General features: G+C 43.6%; 3 protein-coding genes across 5 annotated transcripts; 1 reads left to right on the top strand and 2 right to left on the bottom strand.

The window, feature by feature from the left end:
* Positions 1-810: 810 nt before the first annotated feature.
* LOC126562862 (14-3-3 protein zeta) lies at positions 811-15,871 on the bottom strand. Of its 3 annotated transcripts, none has more exons than XM_050219455.1 (7): positions 15,722-15,871; positions 4,109-4,224; positions 3,904-4,017; positions 3,689-3,815; positions 3,463-3,586; positions 2,932-3,095; positions 811-992 (listed from the first exon to the last, which is right to left on the bottom strand). In XM_050219455.1, the coding sequence occupies exons 2-7, from the start codon at positions 4,168-4,170 to the stop codon at positions 837-839; spliced, it is 747 nt and encodes a 248-aa protein (XP_050075412.1). In that variant the 5' UTR covers positions 4,171-4,224; positions 15,722-15,871; the 3' UTR covers positions 811-836. The 3 variants fall into 3 exon arrangements, with proteins under 3 accessions (XP_050075412.1, XP_050075413.1, XP_050075414.1); XM_050219456.1 differs by lacking the exon at positions 2,932-3,095 and adding an exon at positions 2,117-2,280; XM_050219457.1 differs by lacking the exon at positions 15,722-15,871 and adding an exon at positions 15,423-15,581.
* A 465-nt stretch (positions 15,872-16,336) lies between these two features.
* On the top strand, positions 16,337-17,328 carry LOC126562768 (mRNA turnover protein 4 homolog). Its single transcript, XM_050219351.1, has 2 exons — positions 16,337-16,428; positions 16,488-17,328. The coding sequence occupies exons 1-2, from the start codon at positions 16,401-16,403 to the stop codon at positions 17,309-17,311; spliced, it is 852 nt and encodes a 283-aa protein (XP_050075308.1). The 5' UTR covers positions 16,337-16,400; the 3' UTR covers positions 17,312-17,328.
* Positions 17,329-17,698: 370 nt separating this feature from the next.
* On the bottom strand, positions 17,699-23,312 carry LOC126561319 (mucin-5AC). The gene is made up of 4 exons (XM_050217393.1): positions 19,467-23,312; positions 19,225-19,398; positions 18,818-19,149; positions 17,699-18,740 (listed from the first exon to the last, which is right to left on the bottom strand). The coding sequence occupies exons 1-4, from the start codon at positions 23,304-23,306 to the stop codon at positions 17,699-17,701; spliced, it is 5,388 nt and encodes a 1,795-aa protein (XP_050073350.1). The 5' UTR covers positions 23,307-23,312.
* Between the last annotated feature and the right edge of the window lie 2,738 nt (positions 23,313-26,050).

Genomic DNA, 26,050 nt, shown 5'->3' with positions numbered 1-26,050 from the left:
GCGAGCGAGTATTTCTTTCACGCTTTATTTTTTAATTGCATTCCAAAAGGATGTGCGCTAGAGCTGCTCTATATATATTATCGTTCGTTTTTATGCCTGCTTCTTGTAGTTACTGTGATACCAGTCCTATATTTCTTGCTCTTTGAAAAGCTTTGAAATTATGCAATTTTTGTTGAATTTTCGTCGACAACATTACACACGCACACACACACACACACACACACACATTCCCTCTCTGTGTATAACGACATAACAGATGACAACGATCAGTGAATTTCTTTTCTTTTCTGCCTACTTCCGCTTTTTGGCCACGCTTCGCCACATAATGTATTTCCATAACTTTTTATCGGCCTCTATAGCTAGTGTAGACGACAGTATTTGTTCAAAATAATTTGAACTAATTCACCTCTTCTGCCACAATAAGGCCAAGATTTAAGCGCAACGCTACTACAAGCGGAATGGCTCTCTCATTATCCTTATCCTTGCCATGATGTCCGTTGTGCTTTTTCTGAACTTCTACCATTTGGCAGCTGCATATGCTGAGACATTGTCGCGGCGGGTGGTTGTCGTTACCCTTTTAGCTACGTCCTTTTGTCTTATGTTTGTTACACGATTTTTGCTATTTCGCGGAAGCTACTCGTTTTTTCTGTACTCGCTTCTTCTACTACACATAAGTTTGTTCTTTCTTCCGCTGTTCCGCTTTGTTCTCGTATTAATCAATAGTCAAAAGGAATTTCTATTATGCTTTAGGGTTTTTTTTCGTGTATATTGTATGAGTGTGCTCGTGACTGCGTGTATGCATGTGTGTTCTTTGTTTTGCTTTAATTTTAGTTTGGTTAATTATCGCCACCTTCCTGTGGTTCGTCGCCGTCTCCTTGGGTATCGGACGTCCACAGCGTAAGGTTGTCTCGCAGCAACTGCATGATGAGTGTCGAGTCTTTATAGGAGTCCTCGTTCAACGTGTCCAGCTCAGCAATCGCGTCATCGAATGCCTGTACGAAGAATTTATTTCAGAACCCGAAATAGTCGAATGTATCCGCCCGTTTGTCCATCCATTTAACGGCCAAGTTACCAAATGTGTTAAATGGGAGAGTGTATCGTGGAATAAACAGAAAATTTACGTTAATTTCATTCATTTACTACATCGTTATATAAGTTTGACTAATTCCAGAAGAAGGAACGATTACCCCATCTCTGGGAAAGTCTGAAACTAAAACGAACAAATTTCCTTGAGTCATATTTCAATCGATCAAAATAAAGTATACATCAATCACAGCTGCGCGAACATGTGCCGGGTGCATGAATCTGTCCCGCAATTGAATACCGGGTCTTGGATGGGTTGCGTGTGGTGGATGAAATTGGGTTAATTTTATTAATTTCATATAGCAACACACGAACAACAAGTCTGATATCAGGGATGCATTGTTTGTTTTCATATAGCAACACACGAACAACAAGTCTGATATTAGGGATGCATTGTTTATGTTAGATCTTTCGGCAATACGAGCGAGCGATAGCGAAACCAATTTACTGTTAATTTTTTCTTCATTATTTTTTGCTGTTAAATATTTCTTTGATTTTTTTGGAAATATATTCGTTCTGAAAATTAGAACAAACACATAGGTTTCATAACATGGATAATAATATCATCGTGCGGATCATCGGACAATATCGCCTATGCTTTTTGAATGAGACGAATGTAGTCTCAGAGACTCAGAAGACTCTATAAAAAATGGCATATACTATGCGTATAATGAACAAAGTCTGGACTGTATAGTTAATGTAAAATTCATGAATCGATCCACAATTCGCAAGCCACTTACAATAAAATAGCAATTGGAAGAATGGCTAGCATGGTAATTGACCGATGAATGAGATGCCGATTATTGCTGGATTAGTAAAGTCTAAGCAAAGTGTAACATATTCAACAATACGATATTCATACAAATCAAACAACTGCAGCAATCGCAAATCGGTTCAAATGGCAAAGGGTTCAAATAGTTATTAGAATGCAACAAAAATACCTAACTTTAATTCCAGAAGAAAAAAATAAGAACTTGACAAGATATGAAAAGCACACGACATAATTATTTTAAAAAGAAAAAAAAACATTAACCTGCTTCGCCAAATGGCAAGCCCGTGCTGGAGAGTTTATGATTTCATAGTAAAAGACGGAAAAATTCAGCGCTAGACCTAACCGAATCGGGTGCGTGGGTTGCATTTTTGACTTTGCAATATCGAACGCTTCCTGATACGACTTCTGCGAATCCTCAACCACAGCTAAAGAGAAAAGAGAGAGAGAGAAAGAGAGAGAGAGAAAGAGATACTGGAGGAGTCATAATGTTTCAATGTGCCCAGCATATCTCTGCTACATGAGAACAGTGTTCTCTTGCTAGGAAGTTACATAGTTTCCCTGGTAGTTATTGTAAAATTTAAGCTTAGCGAACAAATAGCTCTTACTGGAATATTAACGCCTCAATTATTTGGTGAGGAGCTTATTTTTGATCATAAGGAATGTTGTGTAAAAGCAATGGAAGACACAGAAACGCAGCTTGGGGACACTTCATCCATCAATAGCAGTTTGGCAAAAAACAGAGTGTGTTCGAACGCAAATTTAGCCATAACTTCAATTTGTTAAGGGAACATGAAAAACACAATTATTAACGCGTGCTCTTTCGCCGTGTGTTTTTGTTAGCTAGAACTGGAACCTATTTCAAACAACGACAGAACGTCGTAGTTCAACTATGCTAAAGAAAATAGTCATCACGCCGTCACCACAGCAGTATGTAAAAAGCGCGTTTTTTGCGAATGTGTATTATACTTATTTTGATTGATCTGAAACGATATTAAACTGGCCTAATGTAAGCCGTCCGAACCGAAGGAAACAAACATAAATACACAGCATTTAAATTTAAAAGCATCATAATTGACCTGTTTGGCAAGCTGGCAGGCTTTGTCGGGAGAGTTTAGGATCTCGTAATAGAAGACTGAAAAATTGAGCGCGAGACCCAATCGGATAGGATGTGTTGGCTGCATTTTGCCTTTACTAATTTCAAAGGCATCCTGGTACGCGGCTTGGGAATCGTCAACTACGGCTGTGAGTTATTTGAACAGGGTGTTCATGTACGTGTAAATGATGGTGCACGTGCGTACGTATACACCCAACCACATAGGTAGGGTATTCATATACACGGCGACGTCGGAAAGCGAGCGAATGGAAGTTGAATATAGAAGAGATAAAAATGTGCGAACATAATTAGTATTTTTCACTGCGTGTGACAACGACGTTCGTCGTGAGATAAGGAAGTGGAACAGGAAGGGAGCGGAGGCATATTCAATAGATAGGGGATGAGGACAGCACGAATCTTCTGTTTGTTGATACACAACGGATTGTAAATAGCGAGCACACATTCGTTCCCGTGCGTCACGCGTTAAACAATTGGATAAACAGAATGGACTTACTGTGGCGGGTTTCACCGGTGGCTACTTCAGCTAGGTATCTGTAGTAATCTCCCTTCATTTTGAGGTAAAACACCTTGCTTTCTGGATTACTGGCTTTGGGAATTAAGAATTTGTCCAGCAGACCCTGCGATGCGAAATAGATGCACGAGAAGATTGACGAAACAATGTCAATCGATTTTATCTCTTGGGGGCCCATTTTAGGGGGCATCTTAGCCTATGTACATACCAGCACTTCGTAGCAGATTTCTCTCAGTTCCTTTTCGACTCGTTCCCGGTACTCTCGTGCCAATTGTTGTTTGCGGGCAGAGGATTCAGTTTTCTGTTCAATCGATGATATCACTCGCCATGATGATCTGCATTTGGTGGTTTTGGTAAGGGACAACAAAATAATACCAGTCACATGCACTAGATCCCATATTGTTCTGTTCCATTTCTACATACCTTCGGGCACCTACAACGTTCTTGTAAGCAACTGACAAAAGGTTCCTTTCCTCATTTGACAGCTCCACTCCAGTTTCTGTTACTGATTTCATTGCCTGTGCCATATCATCATATCTGAAAACGTTATCAAAAGTTCAGATAACCCAATTCAAAAAGATTACTTAGAACACTAATGTTTCCTGTGGATATGACTTCTGACGCTTACCGTTCAGATTGTTCGGCTAGTTTTGCCTTCTGAACTAGCTCTTCCTTGTCGACCGTAGACATTTTGAGTGTTTTGATTTAGCTTTCCTTTTACTAGCTTAAAACGAGAGAAGCTTCCTGTGGAGATATAGAAATAAATGTGCATATGTTAGAACAAGGGCCTGCAGTTGTCAGGTGGGCTGAAAAACGAAAACAAAAAACTCCCTGGAACTGGCCCATCAATCACATTATGCTATGCTATTTGAGGATAATACTATGATCAACTTCTAGATAGAGGAAGAATGCTAAACGCAAGGAGACGACAATAATGGTGCGAACGTTTTCTTTTAGTTCAATAATAACTACGACATTAGAATTTGTAAACTATTCCTTTCACTTGAATTCTTCGGCGGAAGCAATACGGCCTTTGGCGGAAATGATTTTGACGATTGACGATTGATTTTGACGACACTGAAATAACGTCCTATTTTAAAACGAATTATTGCAATCAGCCTCCAGCTAAATGAAAGTTCTTTTAAACCCCATATTTCAATCGAATGTTTTCAACCCCGGAAACTTAGATGTTCCTGATCGTGCGCGCACGGAGATAATTGCTGTTACTATCACTGCCGAATCACTAGAGAACACTGCAATTTTTGCTCGTCGAGAATGAATAAAAATTTGGATTACAAGACAAATGTTTGTCTCACATTAGAACCAGGAAAGTGGAAATACAAAAAGCAGCCTTGCTGCCAACACCGAAAAGCCGATTCGGGGCCGGCGGCTATCGATTGAAATGGTAAAAAAAGGAAAAACGAATTAAACATCTCGCCTACGCCGCTCTCACTAAGGAACGTTGGGAGAGATTTGTCGGTATGCAGCAAGGTTGTCTCGTATTGTGAGTGTTCTTATGTTGATCGATATTCTACCGCTTATTACTATGTTGCACCGCTACGGGTTGGTGTGAAAAAGAGTTGGCAAACCTTAGAAATTGTCGATGTTTCCAGAAAAAGAGTACCTTAAGCGATTGAATTTCCCGAGCATTGGGTTCGTTCGATTCGTTCGTTGGAGAACCGTACACGATTGAAAATGCTTCGCAGAATATTTTTACATAAAGCGAGCAATGTAATCCGAGCAGCTGCTGCGATTATTAACGCAATGTGAAGATAGGGGAGGAGGAGATGGAGAGAGAAAGAGCGATGATGCTGAGCAGAATAATATTCGTCACAAGACCCGTTTTCATCGACGAAGACAATTAGTCATTCAGCATATTTTTTCTAATTCAATGATAAACAGCACCGAAGACCGATCCTCATTTTATGCACTTTCGTCCTCGCGTACAGTGTCAAAATCAATTCCACTCATTTACAATAGCCAAGGTCCTTTTACTACACACCAACATATACACAAGTACTCACACACACGCACACACACACACACACACACGCGCACGCAAATGCGTTCTATGTGCGTGCCAGCGCATAGCCAAAAAAACGTGACCGCTCTGGTGGCGCTCTCGTAAATGACGTAATCCGACACAGTGGCAGATGTCATAAACCATGGCGAGAGTGCAGGAATTACGACTCACACAAGACAAAAAAGAGAGCGATGTAAGTCACGCACAAAATTAAAACATGCATCTGCATATTCTAGTTTGCGGTAATGCGCTTAACGATTAAAATTTATAACAAAACAAACACAAACACACATTCACGACACAATTTCACACTCTATTTTTCACTGGAAATTTTACACCGGTTCGCACTAAAGACTCTCGTAGTAGGAATAGAATACATATGTATTTCGAAAAAGACACACTAATACATCCTCTTATAGGGTGCCTTGGATCATCGAATCGAAACGGGGCCGAGATTGCGTCATGGTTTATTATACACATTAAATGGAAATAACTTAAATAACATTTTCCTCTTCCTGCTTCGCGGTGTACTAGAGTAGCGAGGACGGCATGAAGGAATATACAGGAACCGGAGCACGCGGCGTTATCTTGGTTTATCCGGAGCTAAGAGTGTTGTTAACCTTGCGACGGGGACAGTGTGCGTTACCCAAATCAACGACGTTGCTTCTGTCCGCTGTCTTGTTTATTACCTTCTCCAGCACCTTAAGACTGTATGCCGCACTCCGGCGATTGCGACGTTTCTAATCTAACTAATCGTGCGAGACGGGGCTGACTGCCGATCGCAAATATTCTCTTTTCCACTATCCTTTCCCTTCGCTCCTCCTCTCTTGTTCTCTTTTTTTTCTCTCTCTCTCTCTCTCTCTCTCTCTTCTCTCTGGCAACAATACAAGCAATAAACCCAATAGTACTGTTTCTCTATTCTATTCGTGCTATTCTTTCTGGTGACGGTAACTGTTAAAATGACATCACAGACCCCATGGTGAATCGTGATGCGTTTGCGTTTGGTCTTCACGTGGCAGGATCGGGGTTCAAATCCCATCTGGGCCGCAAAACCGTAATATCCAATTACGTGATAATCAGCAAGTCTACTAAGTCATACGATGGCCAGCGTGACTCAGTAGGTCGTCAAATCAAGCAAAAGAAAAAAATGGCTCTAATTGGTAGGCCATGTGAAGTGGCTACTGAAATACGGTTTATGCATACCATAAAGGTGTCACCATTTTTTTGTTATAGAATGAATAGCAAGGAAACGGAACTGTTACTCTTCATTTGCTAGCTAACAGCTCTGAAGCTTTAACATTTTTTTTTAATGAAACATCGATAGCATTTTCGCATCGCTCTTTCATATATCGATCCTTCCCACGCAATCTGGAAACGTAATCGAATGGGAAAAGCAATCAAACCGTACCACATCATGTACTCAGATACTGCAGTCATCAAAACAATTCAGCTTTCCATTTGCAGAACCAGTCTACCACTGGCCGTGTGTTATTGTGGAAGCCCCTGAAAAGAATTGAAGATTCCACTTTCATGGAACTGTAGGACACTGACAGTGCAGATAAAATGCGGAAGCTACCGAAACTGGCAATCTTCTCTCGCAGAGCATAGCGCAAGGTTTGATGCAAACCTATTGTTCCCTGATGATGACGGCTACGTTCAACTTGGATCCCAAACATAATATAAAAAGTTTGAAACTGAGTGTGTAGAGTTTAGTTCAGCTTTTCTTCGTTTATTCGTATGGAATTGTCCCGTTACCCCTTACGTTTATGCGGTATGGTATTGCGTGCGCGAGCGTGTGTGTATTCTCTTCTGTTCACATTCCACAGTTCGTATTTTCGAAACTCTTGCTTCTTCCGATCAATCGAAAGCAGCAGCGTAATAGAATCAAGGGTGACAGAAAATATATATTGCGACCCTTTGTGGAAAAACTGGCCAAATGGAACAATAGAAAAGAAAACTAGTGCTAATAAAACAAGAAGCAGTTGGACAACACCTCACTTCTGCTTCCTGGAGGAGAAGCCACAAACTCGTGTGTACGGTTCGAAACGATGGTCATACAAACTAAAATGAATTTTTTACCGGCGTCATCCAGAATATGAAGAGTTTGCGTTTTCGGGTTTTCTTTACTTGAGACTGGAACAGCAAACGCTGGTAGTGTACGTGTTGCTGCAGCCGGGGGCCGAAGGGCGGAAATGTGGCTAGAAGATTTTTTATTTGACTTCTTGTCTCTTTCGCTCTCAATGTCATTGATTGGGTTTCCCAGTAGCTTTTTCGACTTCACACAAAGTTCCACAATGTGTCTTCTTTTCCATATATGTATACGTGTGGCGCACACAGTCCGTAAATCACGTTCTCCTTTTTGACTCTCAACAAGGGCATGGAAATCCAACATGTAATCTCAACAAGGGCTAGTTAGAAATAGATTACGGTGTTCGTTGCCTTCATTAGTCATACGCGACCAAGAGCATGGAATCATCTGATTCATTCTAGCATTTTTCATCTTTTGCCAGCTTTCTGCGTTCCCTCCTTCTTCTTATCATTTCAACTCAGCTGAGTGAGTGTAGCTCGACACAACCGTCGAAGTGTGTGACCAACAGTCCAGTCCCAGCAGAGATGCGACAAAGATTGATGGCGATGTTGGAAAACCGAGGTGAAAAATCGATACCTAGCGCAAGCTCCCAGGTTCGATTGATTATACGCCCATATACTATCCATAAGGACAATCTGTCTGCCAATTCATTACATTTCATCTTGTGCTGTTTCCGTTAACCTTTCTGGTTATTTCATGTCACAAGTTACATGAAGGTCTTGCAACTTTAAGTTACAATACAGTGTAAACAAAAGTTACATTATACATTGCACATCACAGTTTACGCACATAAACAGAATCGAATAAACGTTTCGAAACATTTGTCACGTCTTCTCACATGCTCTAATCGATCGAAAGACTTGATGGATTGTGAAAATAGCTTTCAAAATCTTTTGTCTTTTGTAATTAGTTATCTGAATCATATTTCGACACTAAAAAAATTGTTCATCAGCACGTTTTGTAGTACACACAAATATATACACAAAGCCTTGCAAAACGCAAAATGTTGCAACTTTTTACACCCAATCCAAACAACATTTGCCTGCCGTCGGAAGCAGAAAAGTCTCACACATAAAGAAAAAAGGCATTTCCAAAAATAAGAGCATTTTTTCTGTTTTTTCAATCGTTAGTACTGTTGCTAAGAAGGTAGTGCGTGGTAGATAAAGGTGGGAATTTTATTAATTCTCAGAACACACACGCCGCCATTTTTACTGCCGGGAGCAAAATGGTAGATAATTTTCCGTCTATAAAAAAGTATGAACCAGAGGACAAATTTACCACATTAAATTTATCTCGTCATGGGGACACGAGAGCGAAATGAACATGATTGAAGGAAACTGCGGGATGAACACCAGTTTGTTTGGCCCCGAAAGACCCGTGTCACACTGGTGAAATTGTAAAACGGCAAGGAAGAGGAGAAGTTAGTGAAGACGACAGAGAGCAGGTCATCGAGCAAATTCCTTACTGACGAGACATTAGTCGTGGCAGCATTTTCACGCAAAACGGTTTACTGTTCACGCCCATCTGCTTTTCTCTTATATCGACGGAGGGAGGGAGGGAGATCGGTAGCTCAGCTTTCTTCTCAGCCAGTACGGAAAACCTACGTTTTCGGTGAGCCGCTTTTTCACCAACGATCAACGACGGCGCGAAAATCAGCCAACTCTCCTACTACACACTATAAAAACGCCACACACACACACACACAGTCAGCAGAAAGCAGCAGCACGCAGAAAAACGAACGCGTCGTGAAAAGCTCGCACGAACTCCGGGACTGATACTTTGGCTTTGGGTTGCCGAGATGCGTGGTCCCGTCGGCCCCGCTAGGTTCGTTCGAAAGTACCCGACATTGGTGGCGCGCTCTAGCAAGAGGATTGCATGCTAGCTCTCATTCTCCCCATTGCTCACTCGTTTAGGTTGGACATTAGGTCAGCATGCTTTCGCGATTTCGTTTGCTGATCTGTACTGGACTTGAAAACTACGGTACTCTTGTTCTCCCTAAATTTTAGACACAGCCTCTCGCTCATCACATCACACACGCTGAAACAATAGTGGCCAAATTGCTCTCAAGCGAACATCCCTCATAGCAGGCCTGAGAGAGACCAATGCGGAACGCAACGTTGCAAGGAATCGAGAGACAGTATTCTACGGGAGTAACGATAGTGAGAAAATGTGTTTATTAGTGGCGCGTGCGCATAAAACAAAAAAATGGCCTCACGAGAATATTCACGCCGTGTGAAGATGGTAGAAAAACTGCTTCACACACTCTGACAAGAAACCGGACAGTACTTGGTATTGAAGGGTTTCCAATTAGCTGGCAACCAAAATCCTATTTTCAATGCCTATATCCCCACCAATTCCGTCAATACAGAATTCAACTCCAAATTGGGGAGGCTCACCATAATAATGTCCTCATAATTTTTTCAACAGTAAGACTATTCAGTGCATAATCGTGCGTATGTATGACGAACACATTGTACCTTTATATTAATTCGATAATAGACATCTCTGTATACATGAACTGTTTCGAATATATGGACGGTGAAAGAAAAAAAAATGTATTTAATGAACGATAAATTCAACGAACACAACAACATCTACAACCGAGCTCACCCGGGATAAGGTGCACTTGAATTGAAGGAGAAGGAAATGTCCACCCTCAAAATAGGATATAAGTTTAAGGAATTGTAAAGCTATATAAAAGATTGGATTTTAAGCAATACGGCCTGGTCGTCATTACGAATTAAAAAAAAAAATCACGGACACGAAACTTATATTCGAAGCTATCGATTCGATTATGGTTTAAAAATGGGACATGGGACTGACTGTCGTCATTTGCTTCTGCTCTCTTTACTGCTATGTTGGGCAGAAAATACAACCCGTCTGCTTACCAGAAAACCACACGGCACCGGGACGTAAGAATACCAGGATAACGCTATGATTGAACTGCGACGGCGCAGCTATTTCGTGTTTCATATTCTTCAGAAAATTCTATCTATTTCGGAGCTCGTAGTTTTTCAGTTCGGGTTTATAATTTTTTTTATCTTTTCTATTGGTTCGTCCTTAAAGCTTGGCTAATTTTTATTTAAAAAAGCCGTTCTACATAGAAGTTATTCAATTTTTTCTCAGATGAAAGATGAACTATGTTGGTCTAAGGATCTGGTATGACTAGGAACTAAGTCAAAATGGTTCTCATTTGGTGCAGCAAGAAATATCGTCGCCCTTCTAAGGTTTTCCACTTTAGTGTCATCTTCATTATTTCACTGCACACAGATCTTTGCGCATTTAAGATAATTAACAATACATCTTCAGTCCTCACTTTATTACGCTCCAATGTGCAGCAGCACTGTGTGAGTAGTTTGCAAAAGTTATACAATATGCGGCTTTTCCTATCGCAGTACGCCCGCTCTTCAATCCATCACGTGCCGTAACGACACCAGCACAGTCAGGTTCTTACAGCAGTAGCAATAAAAAAAGCCCCAAGAGACGTTCTTTTGCTATTTATAGGCGAAAGAAAGCTTCATTAAAATTCAATGGCCATTCATTCAGTTTGCAATAACTTTTGTGGCAATATTAGCTGTAGCGACAAACGAAACATATCCTTTTGCTCCCCATTTCTGCCTTGTAAAAACAATGGTGTATGCATTTGCGCTGCTAACCAGGATAGAAAAAAAACCAAAGCTTCAAACAGATGCCCCCGCAAAAGTTGGAAGTTTTTTCTTGCTTTCACAGCAAATACAGAGACAATGGAGTGGTAGCAGGAAGGAAAGCTTTCTACTGAGTGTCTTTTTATTACCCCGAGGAAATGACCCCTTCCTCGCAAGGAAAACACAATAAGTACGAAGAGTACGAAGTACGAAGAGGGTGGGGTGCGTAACACGGGTTTCTCCTTCTTCATGCACCTCACGATAAGCATCCTGTTTAGTGGAGTATCGAACGACAGCTGAGTAGTACGGAGTACGTATATTTCGCAGGCTGGAAACGAAGCATTTCAAATGTAGTTCCTAATGAATTACCAAAAGTTATAATGGAGCGCGTTTTGTATTTAACAAAGATGTGTGTCACGAAGGAAAAATCCATCCTTCACGTTCACGTCCTTCGAAACGAAAACAGATTCGTCGAGGCATAATTTGATACAGTCGTCGTCGTGTTCATGCCGTAGCACTAGTACTCAGATGTTCATTGCTTATCTGTGATAACGTCTTTGTCGTCACAATTATGCAACCGCCACGTACTGAAAATTCATTTCTAGCGAGCAATCAAGCCAAGTGGCCAAGTGGAGCCAAATATCGGAAGACCTTTTCGGTCAGCTAGACTAGGCTAGGTGACGCGAACTCGTTAGTACTTGGAAGTCATATAGATACGCAATCGCAGTCTTAGTGCTGGTGTATATGCATTTATTTATGATGAAGGCCAAAATAAAACGAATAGATTGTAAAAAACGACTGTCTTGGGAGCAAGTTTTAAAGATTGTCGTTTTTAGGTAACTTCTCATTACCTCTTCCAGTTCATTCTTGTTGGCAAGATATTGTTTTTTGACCTGAATAACCGTTTTCCAGATTTAGCTGCCTTTTTTTTATGTAGAGCAACATGTCGGCATATCTTATCGGCATTCACAGGAGAGCAATTAAATCAGGTAGACGGGATCCATAGTCAGGCCCCGAAAGCTGCTTGGGCCCTTATCTTGAGTGCATTCATCTCCAACGAGTAAAACGAAGAAAACACTTACAGTACTTTGTTTCCTGCCGAAGTAAAAACACGTCCTGGCTCAGCTATCGATAGAGATGACCTCGCTGCTGGCCGAGTTAGTGTTAGTATCCATATTTGCTTTAGAGACACGATTGAACCAATGCGATTCCAACGGTTTCGCACACACTCGCAAACGACTTTACTATGGCGCGAAGATTTATGAATATATGGCCGAATAACGTCAGCGTCCATGATTGCGTCTTGCCTTTAAGCCTGCTCGCGCAAATGGATACGTATACGATCCTTCCTCGTGTCGTTGACAATCATACACTCCCCTTAAATCATTGTCATCATCATAAAAAAAATGATGCAACGTGTAGTAACACCATTTTTGTGTTTAAGCTCGATAGACGTGATGTGAAAATGAGATGATGGAGAGCAGTAAAATTTATATCATTTATCAGGCTATTCCTTGCATTGACTTCATGATGGATTTCCCACGGCACATGCCGCCTATACGCCGCGAAGGCTTTTGCTCATCATCAGGCGGTCATCAAGGTTGCTTTACGCACTATGTCGTGTTCGAAAAATGGTCTCGTACTTTCTTCACAAACCACACCCTCATAGGAGACAGTTGAGAAATAGTTAAAGCATTGAAAAGGTAGGATAACGACCATCTGAGAGACATAGCAGAAGTTAATATACTTCTGCAACTTTTTCTGTAGTATAAAAGGGGGTTAGCACCGCTCCAAAACGAAAACTATTTACGCCAAAGCCACAACAAGCGCTTACGAATTTAGGAAAAACAAGGGCATTGGTTTGATGGCAATTTGCCGCGTACCCATACTCGCCATTTCCTTGTTAAATGTCCAAGAGAGTGCACGCGCTGGAGTGTGTAGTCGCAACTGCTTAAGGCCATTCTCGTGCACCGTCTTCGTAGCAGCTCCGCACCAGCGACTGAAGTCTACTTCCGGCGATCGTGTCGTGTGATATAGAAACTGACCCCGTTACTTGCCGGCAGGCAATCTTCCGAACAGTGGGGCCCATTTAGCTAACTACCCGTTCATCAATCTTCAAACTATACCTACTCCACCTCTTATAACCAGCTATGAATCCCTTTCCACCATTTAAGTTCTAATCACTCTCCTCAATTGGGAATGATACCACCTTGAACATGGAGGAGCAATGGTAACATGTACACGTTAGACTTGACTGTGTAAGACTTGATATTTCGCGCGCGTCTCGTCTGCCTTCGGAATCGAATTAGCCTTGAAAACGTTCTACCTATTATTCAAATACATATGCAAGCCAACGAATACAACTACGCCGTCGTGCGCACACACAAGAGCAATCTCATTCTCTCACTTTCTTTCTCACTATTCATTGCTCTCCTGAAATTGCTACGTGCCGGCTCACACTACCGATCGTTGATCGGCCACCTCGCGCTTCAACCCCTTTTGGACGCATGTCGCCGCCAACTAATCAGCCATTATACTACTCCACCATCCCTGACACCTCTTTACTTCCAACCACCGACGCACCAATCCCTTCCCCAACGCAACAAAACGGGCGTGAAGGTAAGATTTACACTAAGTGCGCATGCGACCGAATAGGAAGCACAAATAGCGCAAATCAAATAGAGCAGTTAAAAAAACATCTGACGACAACAAAAAATGAGAATTCCTGAAGGAAAAGCTTCTGTATCATGTTGCATTTTATGTCATCTAAGAGATAACGTGATTGGACCGAAATGGCAGAATGTGAAGCCAGATTCCTTTGGCGAAAAATGGTGTAGGACTACACACATTCCATTCCATTCTGGCACATTGACTGTGCCAGCCATAAATGTGGGTGTCGTGTCGTTTGAAGGGGTTGTTGATGCGTCACCCTCCTTAAAGCGAAGAAGCGTTTCCGGTGCGCGCTATGTGGATTTTATCGCCGCCGCCAAGGGAGACAGCGGTAGTCTGTGGCCGGAAACTGCAAAACCGCACCGCCGATCGAATTGAAGCTAGCAAGTTCTCTTTCTTTTCTATCTCCGACACCATCGTCCGCAGCGATCATTGGTTGGTGTTCATGGTGCAGGTGTACCAGAGGATGTTGGGGTGATCGACTACCGTCTATCCACCCTGTTACCATTTCACTCTATCTTAGCTTTTATCTCTTTCTCACTCGAAAAAGAGATGAATGGCGAGTAGGTCAGAAATTTCTAGAAAATTCTCACTGTGTTCCCCTGCGCAAAACGATGCGGTGGGATGAACAGGGAAGGGACACCCGACAAACATGCGTACATGTTGCTTTTGCGTACAGGAAGACAGAATGGAAAATGGACCTTCCATCAGGAAAAGACGATGATTTCTACCCAACTGTCACACGAATGATTCGTCCTAATTCGACCCGCAACCTTACACCAACTCTCTCTTCGATCTTGTTTTTTCATTTGCACCCTCTCACAAGTTTTTTCCTATGTCGCCCGCACACTCGAGCATCTTATCGTTATCATCAATCGACTATCAAATCGAATTCTAATTCAGTTATTTTGTGTTAGCTCATCAAAAAACAATAAATTGTGTACAGTTCTCCAACAAAACCTGCTGCTCAAACGAGCGCTGGTATTGGTGACCGTTCGGGGTTGAATTCTATGCTTACTACCCCCGGCGTATTGGTTACACCTCGTTTGCTGTTCTTCTTCCTTTACTCTGCTCCGTGTCACCACACCATCGTTTGTTCGAATGACGTCCGCATAGTCTCACACTAGCTCTCTCACACACACATATACACACAGGCACTTGATTTATACACGCACGAAACGCACGACGTTGGGTGACGACCCACGATGGCTAAAGAGACAAAAGCAGGCTGCATACACGCACACATTGTCAAGAAGATCACGCGAATTCCTTGACTAATGGCTAACACACCACTTAGGTAGGCAGACCGGAGGGGGATGGAAAATACATGGCAGCGTATGTATTGTACAAGCAGCGGAAAAAGAGGATGAAACAATTCATCCCCGTCAAAATCACGCGAGACCGAATAGCCAACTTCCGTTCTGTAGCGTGTGCTGACGGTTTCTGCAAATCTTCGATGGATCGCGTACAAATTCTGACAAACGCGTACAATTGATCTTTTCGATGAAAAACCTACCCTTAAGTAACGGGATTCAGAGGCAAATTGCAGCAACCGGCGTCCGAACGAACTTAATTTGACCGTAGCGACTGGTATTCAGTGTGGTCGCCCTAAGACTCATTCGCTCAAAATGGCTGCCCTGACATACACATCGACATGGGCATGGGGTGTGTTGGATGCGTCACACCGGGAGAAAATTTTTCCACCCCTGATTTATACCACCACTTCGCCAATAAATAAGACTTGAATCTTCGCGCACGGTCCTCAACTCGATGTGCCCTTGGGAGCTGGAGATAAGCTTTAACGAATTTACTTACTTTTGGTAAGAAGAGACAATAGTTAACCGTACAAAATTATGATGGCACACACGACTTCTTTACACGGCTCACAGCAGAATTAGCAGCTCAATGAAATCTTTGACAGCTGAAAAAACGCTTCATGAACGCTTTACATTTCAAATCGATTTGGGAACGCGGGTGTGAAGTCGAATAATTGGTTTTGTAACAGAATTCATAATTTACACTGTCGTTAATTATTATTCTGCAAATTTCATGAAGTAAAATTTACACTTTAAAATTTTTTAGGAAGAAAATATCACAAATAAAAATATAGAATGTAAAAAAGTTGACGTTGAAATGGCTATAATTTCCAGTGTGCTACACAAGGTACATATAAACCGATTCATCCAGACCCCACATATTTTAAGTTTTATTAAGATCGTAAATTAGTCGTGAAAATTTTAAACTGCTTAAAATTTTGTATCCTGGCTGGAGAGAAGTTATTATTCAACCAGCAATAAAAAAATCAGAGTTTCAAACATATTTTTTGAAAAATAGTATTTAATTTATTTATTGAATTTATTGAATATGTATAAAACTTGGTCGAAACACACAAATTGTCAAAGCTCACATGTTTGCAAATGCATTGTAAACATCCCGGCTCGTGTACCACGTTTTTAAGAATAGTTCTGTGTAAAGTAATTAATTACTTTTTACGATGCCTAAATCGAGACGAGACAAGAAAGGTATGTGTCTTTTATGCTGGGCTAGAGTGGCGCATAATGCTATACCTGTTCTCCATCAGTGTCCCTCACCAAGACCGATCGAAAGGGTCTGTCCAACAAGCAACAGATTATCGAGGATATTCAGCAATGCCGGGAAAAATACGACAATATATTCCTGTTTTCTGTACAAAATATGCGCAACAGCAAGTTGAAGGATGTGCGAACAGAGTGGAAAAATTCGAGGTTCTTTTTCGGTAAGAATCGTGTGATGCAATTGGGCCTGAAGCTGGTAAGCGATGACGAAAACGAAGAATCCACAAAGCTGGAACACGGTATGGAGCGGCTGAGAGAACAAATGATGGGACAGTGCGGGTTACTGTTTACGTCGGAGAGCAAGAAAACTGTGCTGGAGTGGTTCGAAACGTACCAGGCCGAAGAGTTCGCCCGCAGTGGGTTTCGCGCAACTCAAACGATCAAGCTTATGCCGGGCCCGTTGGAGGACTTTTCGCATGCAATAGAGCCACATCTGCGCTCTTTGGGTATGCCTACCAAGCTAGACCGCGGTATCGTAACGCTTTATAAAGACTTTACAGTGTGTGAGAAGAATAAGTTGCTCACACCGGAACAAGCAAGAATTTTGAAGCTGCTCGGCAAACCGATGGCCAAGTTTAAGGTGATTATCAACTGCTGTTACACGAAAAAGGACGGATTTGAGTTGATCAACCAGAGAGCTATTGAGGTGACGAAAAAGACAAAAAAAATAAAAAAATCGGTAAATATTGCGGGCCTCAAGAATACGAAACAATCGCTAGATGCTATGAGCGAGGACGAGGACGAAGTTGATGATGCGATGGATGAAGATGATGATGATGATGACGATGAAGAGTCAGACGATGAATCGTAGATGGGTCCAAGCCGTACAAATAATGCAAATAAACAAACAATCTATCACTATTTTCTTGCGTTTGAATTGCTTTTAAAATCCCTCTTGGGAAAAAGATATTTGATAATAAAGCGTTGCGTGTAAAATAAATTGTATAAGCATCCTATCCACAAAAAAAAAAAATAAATAAAACAGTTCCAATCCGAGAACCAAAACAACGACGAGACGAACAATTAGAAAAAGATTCTAGCATCGCAGTACCGACCGATCGTTGGAGGATTCGATTTGATCATTCTTTATTGAGCTAATCACTAAAATAAATAACACTCTACACTTATTACAGATTATCGATACACGCACAAACATTGTGTGCGATCAAACGACACGCCTCGTGTCCGCTTTTAACCCTTAGTTTAATTTGAACTTCCGCTTTCGTTTGTCGTCTTCGGTCTTTATGCAACGACCCCGATAGCATATTTCTGTCTCGTGTGTGATACCGTTTGAAACGGATGTCGGTATAACGAGCGAGCCCATAGGATTGATGAACGTAGGCGGTTCCGCGGTTACCTGCACAAACTGCGTTTCACTCGGACTGATATCGGTGGTGGACGTAACTTGTTCATCAAAGCTACCCCCGAGTGAACGTGGATCTTCTGTTGGTTGCACATCCTCATTCTCAATCCCATCGATCCTCTCTCCACCGTCAATAATTTCTTCCGTTTCCGTATCATGCTCGGCCATTTGGTACAAATCGGAAATAGTTTTTTTCACTTCATCAAAAATTCCGTCAGAAACCCTATTTTTTGTAACTTCGCCTTCCGCGAGAAAGCTCGATTCGTCATTGTACACCGCCTCTGGTTCGACCGTAGTCGGCGTTCCGGTGGTAACTTCTGCGTCATCGTGTTGCTCCGGCAGGCTTGTGGAGCTGTGCTCCATGCTAACCAGTATCGGTACATCTTCCGTAATCTTCGTTGTTATGGTCGATGGTGTTGATGTCGTGCTTGTTTGTGCTTCTGCGTACCCTGTTATCACTTCCAACGATGCTTCTTCTGTTTCGGTGTCCTCTGCAGCATTCTCGGCAGGTGCTACGGTAGCTTGTTCTTGAGCCGTATTTTCCTGCTCTTCAAATCTTTCCCGCTGTTGGGGTGCATTCTTGCCCGAAAGCCCAACGTGATCGATATTCTTGAGCGATTCGCCAAAGCGTGACGGTCCATTGTAAACCTGAGCCGCCTGATTAATGTGCTGTGATTCGGCTGTTTCAAACGAATCCACAGCCTTTGAGCGACCTCGTTTGCGAAGGATATTATTACGGAAGTTCGCTACAGGACGTCGCTGACTCTCGGTACTAGCTTGATCCTTCCCATTGCTGTTGCGTTCTGGTTTCTCCTGACTGTTAGCGTCAATGAAATCCTTCATAACATCATTCAACAAGTCAGCAAATGAGGAAACACTAGAAATCACCATAGAATACGAATGATATAGCTAACTTTTACATGTAAAACCATCAACTATTTCCATCGTGCTTACCTAGTTTCTGTGCTATCCTCTGCATTCGCACCTTGCTTGCTGCTATCCTTTTGCCCGTAGTTAGACGATACATTTAAAAAGTACATTTCGTTGTCTCGTGCGGCAGTTACGATTTCCGGTTCTGGTTCAGTTGATACGTTTTCCTGTTGGATATCGTTGGTGCGTGATTCGGTCTTAAGCACCGGCTGGAAGGAGTTTTGGTTCAGTTTGGTGGACCACTGCGATTCCTGTGGCTGCAGATTAAATCGAGTGCGTTCTCGGATGCGGAATCGCGGTCCGCTGCTGACTGGTGCCAACGTGCTTGGTTGCTGCGTAGTAGCCGCTGCGGTTTGCTGCAGAAAAAAAAAAACAAACAAACCGGATATGTTACAGACAATTCATTGAATACCATACCTCCTAGTATGTACCTCCTGCCTGGAGCGTAGTGTTGGTGCAATACGGCGCAAATTGCTGCCTCTGCCAAAAGCTCGTGTCACCGGAGCCTCCGGAGAGGCGGTCGTTGCTGCTGGCGCTGGTTCAGTCGTTGTAGTGGGTCGACGTGTACGGCCTCGCAGAATATCTTGACGATTCTTCGTACGCACCTGTAGACAAGATATAAACATACAGTATAGTGTACGATCACATTGTACAGTGTAGTGTGTGATCTTACGGTGTTAGTTCCGTACGTGGACTGCTGTTGTTGCTCGCTGCTGTATCCTGCGGTCGTGATAGGGCTGACAGTCGTTGTGGCATAAAGTCTCGAAGGTCGTCGCACAAATCCCGGTCTGCGTCCTGCAGCTGTGCGTGATCCTGTACCAGACACGGCCGGTTCTGGGGTTGTTGTACGAGTAGTTGTGGTACGTTCCGTGGTTGTGCGCGATGCATAGTTCTGCTGTGTCTCTCTCTGGCGTGAAACAAGTCCCGGCCGACGGAGGCGAGGCGTAATCTCCATCTTTGTAAGTTCCATCGCTTCCTCGAGCGGCTGGCCATAGGCGGTGGTGAGTTTTTCCTCACTTTCTTCCTTCTCCGACAGATATTGAATGGCTGGTGGAGCAGTTTGTGGGGATGCTTCCGTGACGGGATTTTGTGTCCTCAATGGAATCACTGAATGGACCGATTCTGGATCCCGATTCAGAGGTATAACTTCCTGAGGTCGAACGTATTTCTCCTCTTCCGGCCGATCATCCGTTTGAGATCGGGTGCTATACGAGGGAACGTAATAGTTCGACGTTTGCGATGGCAGAACTGTCGTCATGGTTGGTTCCTGTTCGTAGGTCGAATCACTATAATGTGTAGAGTATTTTCGTGTTACTTGTTGTTGCAGATCTCCTATGTCTTGTGGGGCCTCATTGATGAGGGTCGTGGAGAAGAGGCGCTCTGACGTTTCTTCATATTGTTCCTGATTATAAAGTGTAGTCGAAGGCGTCGTAGTCGTAGCGATAGTTGTCGAAGGTGGTGTTGTAGTTGAGGCGGAAGCGGCGTGTCCCTGTGGACGAATTAAAGGGTAGTTTTGCTTTAACACGTCTCGTTGATAGTCCAGGTTTTCTTCCTCCCTTCGAGGGCCCCGCGGAGTTGTTGTGCGACTGCGGCTACGCCCACGGGGTGACGGACGTTCCTCGTTATTCGGTACATAGCGTGAACGTGATCGTGAGATCGGTGCTCGGGTGCTTGTACCGGAGGTCTCGCTCGTTTCGGCGGCAAAAGATGGGGCAGGAGTAGTACGCGAAGGATGTGGACGCCTTTGCCGCTGAAGGGGCCGTCTGGTGGTTGTGGTTACTGGTTCTATGTCGTACGAATCAACAGCCGATGTTGGCTGAGTAGTTGTACGATGCAATTGCTTGCGGAAATGAGGTCCTCGCGTGTTTCCAGCTGCTGAGGCAGTGTCCGATGCTTTTGGTGGCCATTGATCATCCATGAGCGCATTCACGAGTCCCGGAAGGTTAGCACTGATCGGTGGTAACTCCGAGGGTATGTTGTAATGCTGCAGATCAGTTGTGCGTTGTGTTGTTTCGGATGTGCCTGTAGACGGTTCGCTCGTCGTGACAACTTCGACCGTGTAGCGTAGCGAATCACTGTTCGTATCCGTTTCATACTTGTACTTGTTGATGTAGCTTGTACCGGTGGTTCCAACGGTGGTTGGAAAACTGGTTTCATACTTCGGTTCACGCTCGTAAAACTTGCTACGATGATCGAAATCGCGGAAGAACACATCCTGAGTAGTGAATGTTGAAGGTGTAGTCGTCTCGGTCGTAGTACCGGCTGCCGTTGAAGATGGGTTGTAGTACGTGCTGACAAATTTACTGTGACTGTTTGCCCCAGTATCCTCGTTTACAGCGGCTGACGCTGTGTAATAGTTATTCCGGATGACTTGCCGCTCTGCACCAACACTACCCGGAAGGCTTGTGGTGAACGTAGTCTTGATCATCTCGTCTGTATGCTGCTGCGATGGATGGTTAAAGAAGTCCAGGAAGCCGTGATCTACCACCGATGATTTAACATTATTTGGACGAACTGAGTCTACTAGCTTGAATTTGTGTACAAACTGTTGTTGTTGTTGTTGTTGTGGCTTTGTTTCGATCAGTGATGCAGGAGTGGTAGATTGATGGTGATGTGGACGGCGACTTCGAAAGTTCTCCTCACGGAAATGCGTTCTCATGCGTTCTGCTTCAAACTGCAACTGAGCCGTGGTCGGACGTTCTGTTGTCGTCGTTGTCGTGAAAAGGGTTGTTGTAGTATCATCTTCTTCTTGCGGATAGAAGGATGGGGGAATCTTTTGATCTGGCATAGGCTTGAAATCGAACTGACGTGTACTACCGTATGATCGAAACGGATAGTTGGGAGTGGTCGAAGCTAGGGTGGGTTTTGTCGTTGGCTTCTTGGTTTTGGCAAGGTTAAAATATTCTTCGTTCACGCTAGGATGGCGGCTTGCCGGCAGTGGGTTCGGGTTGCTGAATGAACCAAAGTTTCCAACGCCTCGATCATTCGCGGATGGCGCTGTGACGGGTTTGCCGGTAGGCGAGGAATAGTGATCTAAATCGTAGATCGGTTTGCCGGAGTTGCCCAAGGTGATGGGGGCTTTAGTTGGTGTGGCATTATCATCAAAGTTTAACGTGGAAGGAGTGTAATACTGAACATTGGTAGGAGCCGTTGGTCTTGTGTAAAAAGTACTGTGTTCCAAAGCATTTCCACTGCTTGAGCTGCTCTGGCGCACAATGATCGAGCCGACATGAGGCGGAGGAAGTGCAATTTTCGAATATCCACTGGGAGTTTTGTAACTCAATGGTGCCACGAAGAATGGTAGGTCTTCGAACTTGCGGTGGGCGCGGTTTGAGGAAAGATCCACACTGGACAGATAAGGAAGATCAAAACGGGAGTAGCTCTTGGAAGGTGCCAATCCATAGGGCCCGATGAAGACTTTCGGAGTGTTCTTACCGAACGCGTCCAATACCGCGATCTCGTTGATGTTCTTTAGCCCCATGAGTGCATCTCCGGTGGAAAGCTTGCCCTGGCGGCCATCGTTGTACAAGAACAATGCAAGTGGTGGTTGATTTGGTTTCGGCTTGGATGAGATACCACCGAGCGTGGATGTTGACGAGCGAGATAAGGATGGAGCCGGGGTGTCAGGGGCTGTTGAGTAGTGTGGTGCAAAGGTAGCTGCACTCGTTCGTGGAGCTTTCGGTGTGGTGGTAGTGGTCGTAGCGGCAGTATAGAAATCGTTTATCAATGATGGGCTAACCGGTTGCGGAAGCGTATTGAACCGATTGTTTTCGGGTGCTGGTTGCGGTTGCTTCTGGTTGTAGAGCGTCTCGACTGGCACGTATAGTAGCTGCACTTCTTCTTGCGAAACAGCACCACCACTCGGACCGGATTGTGGACCGGGCGGGTGAGAGTCAGAGTCTGGCTGACGTATTGGTTGGTACGAAAACGGTTGATCGAGAAGTGATGGTTGTTGCTGCTGTTGGCGTTGTTGAAGCAGCGATTGTTGCTTATCGTCCTGGATTAGCGCTCCGGAGACGGGTGGTTTTGAGAGGAACTGTTGTTCGAAGGGATTCGTTGAGGAGGCCGGTTGTGGTAGCGGTGGTGGTGGATGCTGTATTGTTTGTCCCACAAATGGTGCTGTTCGTTGGAAGCTGGTCAAATGGAACGGTTGTTCAATGAGCTCTTGGGCAGGTTGCTGTTGAGGTGTAGGCTGCTGCAGCAAAAAGCGGTTCGATTGTGGAAATTGATGGTTAAGGAAGGTGAAATGATGCTGCTGTGCTTGTACTGCACTATCCGGATCGAGAAAAGTCTGCTGAGGGGCGGTAAAATAGTTCAGCACGCGAGCACCTGCCTGGCGCTCGGAACCGGGCCGAGACAGTGGAATCCAATCATTTCCGGTCACTGGTCCTCCCGTGAATTCTGTCAGCTGGCGTGACCATCTTTCACCACCTGATACCGATGGACATATCGTGATGGCGAATGTCGCTACCGTCAGTGTGATAATCGCCCAAGAACCCAAAGCGTCTCCCATCGTTGTAGTTGTGTTGTGACTGGCGTCCTGAAAGGGGATCGGGGATAAGTGAGGAAAAGCAGTGAAAAAAGTGCATTATACCTGTGCTTTACTAATCGTTACAATGCTAATTATTGTTGATACCACTATGGCGTGCTGATCGTACATATCATCAAGTTGTGTTGTGCATGTTAAACTTCTCCCTAGTGTCGCTTTCTTGGAGATATTGGTACGCGTTTGACCAAGCGTGTCATACTCGTATTGTGTTCCAATATCTCGGCCACAGCGGCTCCACTGTAGCGTAATTACAGTGGCCGCGGCCGAGTGGGTGTTTGTGCTTTTCTTCACACTGTGCGAGCTGTATGAATGTGTGCGTGTGTTAAAAGTGCATTTTTCGATTATTGTAGATTTAACGAACAGTGTGATGCCAATACAGCATGAAAGCGTGAGCAGTGAAGGAGCCCAGTGGAAAGCATCTATACAGTAAATAGATCGTAAAACACACCACCTGTTCCGGTGGCTGTTGGTTATGCCCGAGTGTTATTGCTTGTTTTCACAAAATTTCTATCATGTTAGTGGTGGGAAGATAAAGGCAAGCACGACCACCGCTTTAAATAGTATGAAAAAATGGCACGATCGTGTAATGCCTTTGGTTGTATGTGTGTGTATGTGTTTTTATGGGACGAAAACACACCAACTCATCGCTTTTATCGACTGCTGTTTTAAAGTTTCGCGACAGGATATAGCTTTTACGACTCGCAGTTACGTCCAGCAGACAATGGTTACGGATAACAGCCGGAACTAGGATCGGTACTGGGTACTTTCCAGTACCGACATTGGATTGCATTTGCGTATAGAATTGCACTGCACTGTTACATCCTGCTGCGAGCTGAAAAATTTATCTGTGTGGCATGAAGAAAGGCAAAACGAGTTCCAGATTGCTTAACTATTTATTTTTGCTATTGCGGGCGCAGATCCGGCCGCCACATGTATGATGTGGCATGTGAATTTCCCTCAAAGAGCAAAGGCAGTGACAATCTTGGACCGACAAAAGATGGTGGGGATGCAGCCCACTGCACACTGGACGTATGGTCGCTGGGGGATGCTGGCAAACTAGTAGAAATCCGGTTCCATTCAACAACAATCAACATACAACGTCATCGATGATCCGACGTACCCGTTCCTGCCCCAATGAAGGTGAAAGTGATTGGTAGCAGTTCGTAGGGTAGTAATAATGGAATCGCCCCTTCAGCAGACATTCGTTTTGATATAAAGCAGGTAAGTGTGATTGATGCTTTAGTCTTGAGCCTTGGGACGCCAAACATCTTCTGGTGTTCCTTGATTCTTAATAGTTTTGAAGTATCAAATGATATACATCAAATCTTACAAATGGGGCATTATCATTTCACTAAAACCCGTGAAGGATCAGGTGCAGGGGGCGGGGTAAATGGATCCTATTACCAAAGGCAAACCGATTTCTGCAAAAGCGAAAGTATATAAACCTATGGAAAACAACATGAACGTTTTATGATTGAGAATGAAGACAGGGTCGGAATGCACGTATTTGCACCCAATTTAACGGTTCCTTTACACGGCATGCAAAAGTGCACATTCGTTATTTGACTTTAGCTAATGAACGAAACAATAATCCTAGGTGTTTCGGATGGATTGGTGTAGCAAACAAAGTGAATACCGACATAGTGGGAAACTAGATGAGTTTCGAGCAAGCGAAAGTAAAAGCCGAGCCAGTTGCATTGTTTTTCCCTGCCCCATTCCATTCCTCTTGTGGGAGGTTTGGAAATGGAAAAAGTCAAAACAATCGACCGAAGGCGCAAGGGAGCAAAGCTCGCCACAGCAGGGAGTATACATGATCATAGCACGGTTCGCAGATAGGCTTAACCAGTAAAAAACGCTGCAGGTGCCATAATAATCCGTGGGAAATTAGTTGTCGGCTCCACTGACGTTTTAGTTCACACATAAACGCGTTCTTTTGGATATCTCTTCTGTGTATTCGTCTTGATTTTTAACGAATAGGTACATTACAATAGTGCTCGTATTGGTCTGGAAGGCTAATTTCGTAACCTCAAGAAAGCTCACGGGCACGGTCAGTTCCCGCCTTAGGTTCTGGGTATTTAACTTTAGCGACACACGACGTACTTCTGGTCACTTATTCCCATGAGGATCAGTGTTGTGTAATTTATGGTCTGATCGAGCATTGCGAGCCAGCATTAACGATTACATCGGGTTGAAATCGTTTTTGTTTCTCTTTCTACGTTCTGATTGAAGAAACAACTTCATGGTTGTACTATCTACTTCCAAGCAAGAATAATAATAACTTTTCTACAGAGCTGTATAGTTGATGATTAGAAATCGTTGGCAGCTGATTACGTTAATGGTTTCCTCGTTCCTTGGACATTAGACGTGTAAAGATAAATGGACGGGCTCCAGCTGTTAAGTGGAAATCGTCATCACCGGCTGCCTCAGAATGCCGTCATCGTTTATGTCATTCGATTACGCGCAAGCTTTCGCTTTCGACTGTACAATCAAGATCCACGGCGGGTTGAAGATCGTGGCACCGATTGCATTAATACTACGACTGATGGAAGCTGTTTTTTATACGTTTTTGATTGACGACAGAATCTTTACTTCATACGTTGTAAACCGATTATGTTACGGATGATTATTACGTTCTTCTTTTACTTATTTGTTCTTAGCACAAACCACTAACGCTATGGTCGTCGTTATCGGTTTCGTTTGACGTGCTA

Source organism: Anopheles maculipalpis, chromosome 3RL, assembly GCF_943734695.1.
Source record: "Anopheles maculipalpis chromosome 3RL, idAnoMacuDA_375_x, whole genome shotgun sequence".
Lineage (NCBI taxonomy): Eukaryota > Metazoa > Arthropoda > Insecta > Diptera > Culicidae > Anopheles > Anopheles maculipalpis.
This window is presented reverse-complemented; position numbering and strand designations above follow the sequence as displayed.

Bases quoted from the DNA above. Each gene is read 5' to 3' on its own strand.
- LOC126562862 (XM_050219455.1), bottom strand. From the start codon at position 4,170: ATGTCTACGGTCGACAAGGAAGAGCTAGTTCAGAAGGCAAAACTAGCC. The intron at 4,018-4,108 runs GTAAGCGTCAGA...TAACGTTTTCAG, and splicing joins CTAGCCGAACAATCTGAACG to ATATGATGATATGGCACAGG. The intron at 3,587-3,688 runs GTATGTACATAG...TTCGCATCGCAG, and splicing joins AAATCTGCTACGAAGTGCTG to GGTCTGCTGGACAAATTCTT.
- LOC126561319 (XM_050217393.1), bottom strand. From the start codon at position 23,306: ATGGGAGACGCTTTGGGTTCTTGGGCGATTATCACACTGACGGTAGCG. The intron at 19,150-19,224 runs GTACATACTAGG...TTTTTTCTGCAG, and splicing joins CACTACGCTCCAGGCAGGAG to CAAACCGCAGCGGCTACTAC. The intron at 18,741-18,817 runs GTAAGCACGATG...GGTGATTTCTAG, and splicing joins GAGGATAGCACAGAAACTAG to TGTTTCCTCATTTGCTGACT.
- LOC126562768 (XM_050219351.1), top strand. From the start codon at position 16,401: ATGCCTAAATCGAGACGAGACAAGAAAG. The intron at 16,429-16,487 runs GTATGTGTCTTT...GTTCTCCATCAG, and splicing joins ATCGAGACGAGACAAGAAAG to TGTCCCTCACCAAGACCGAT.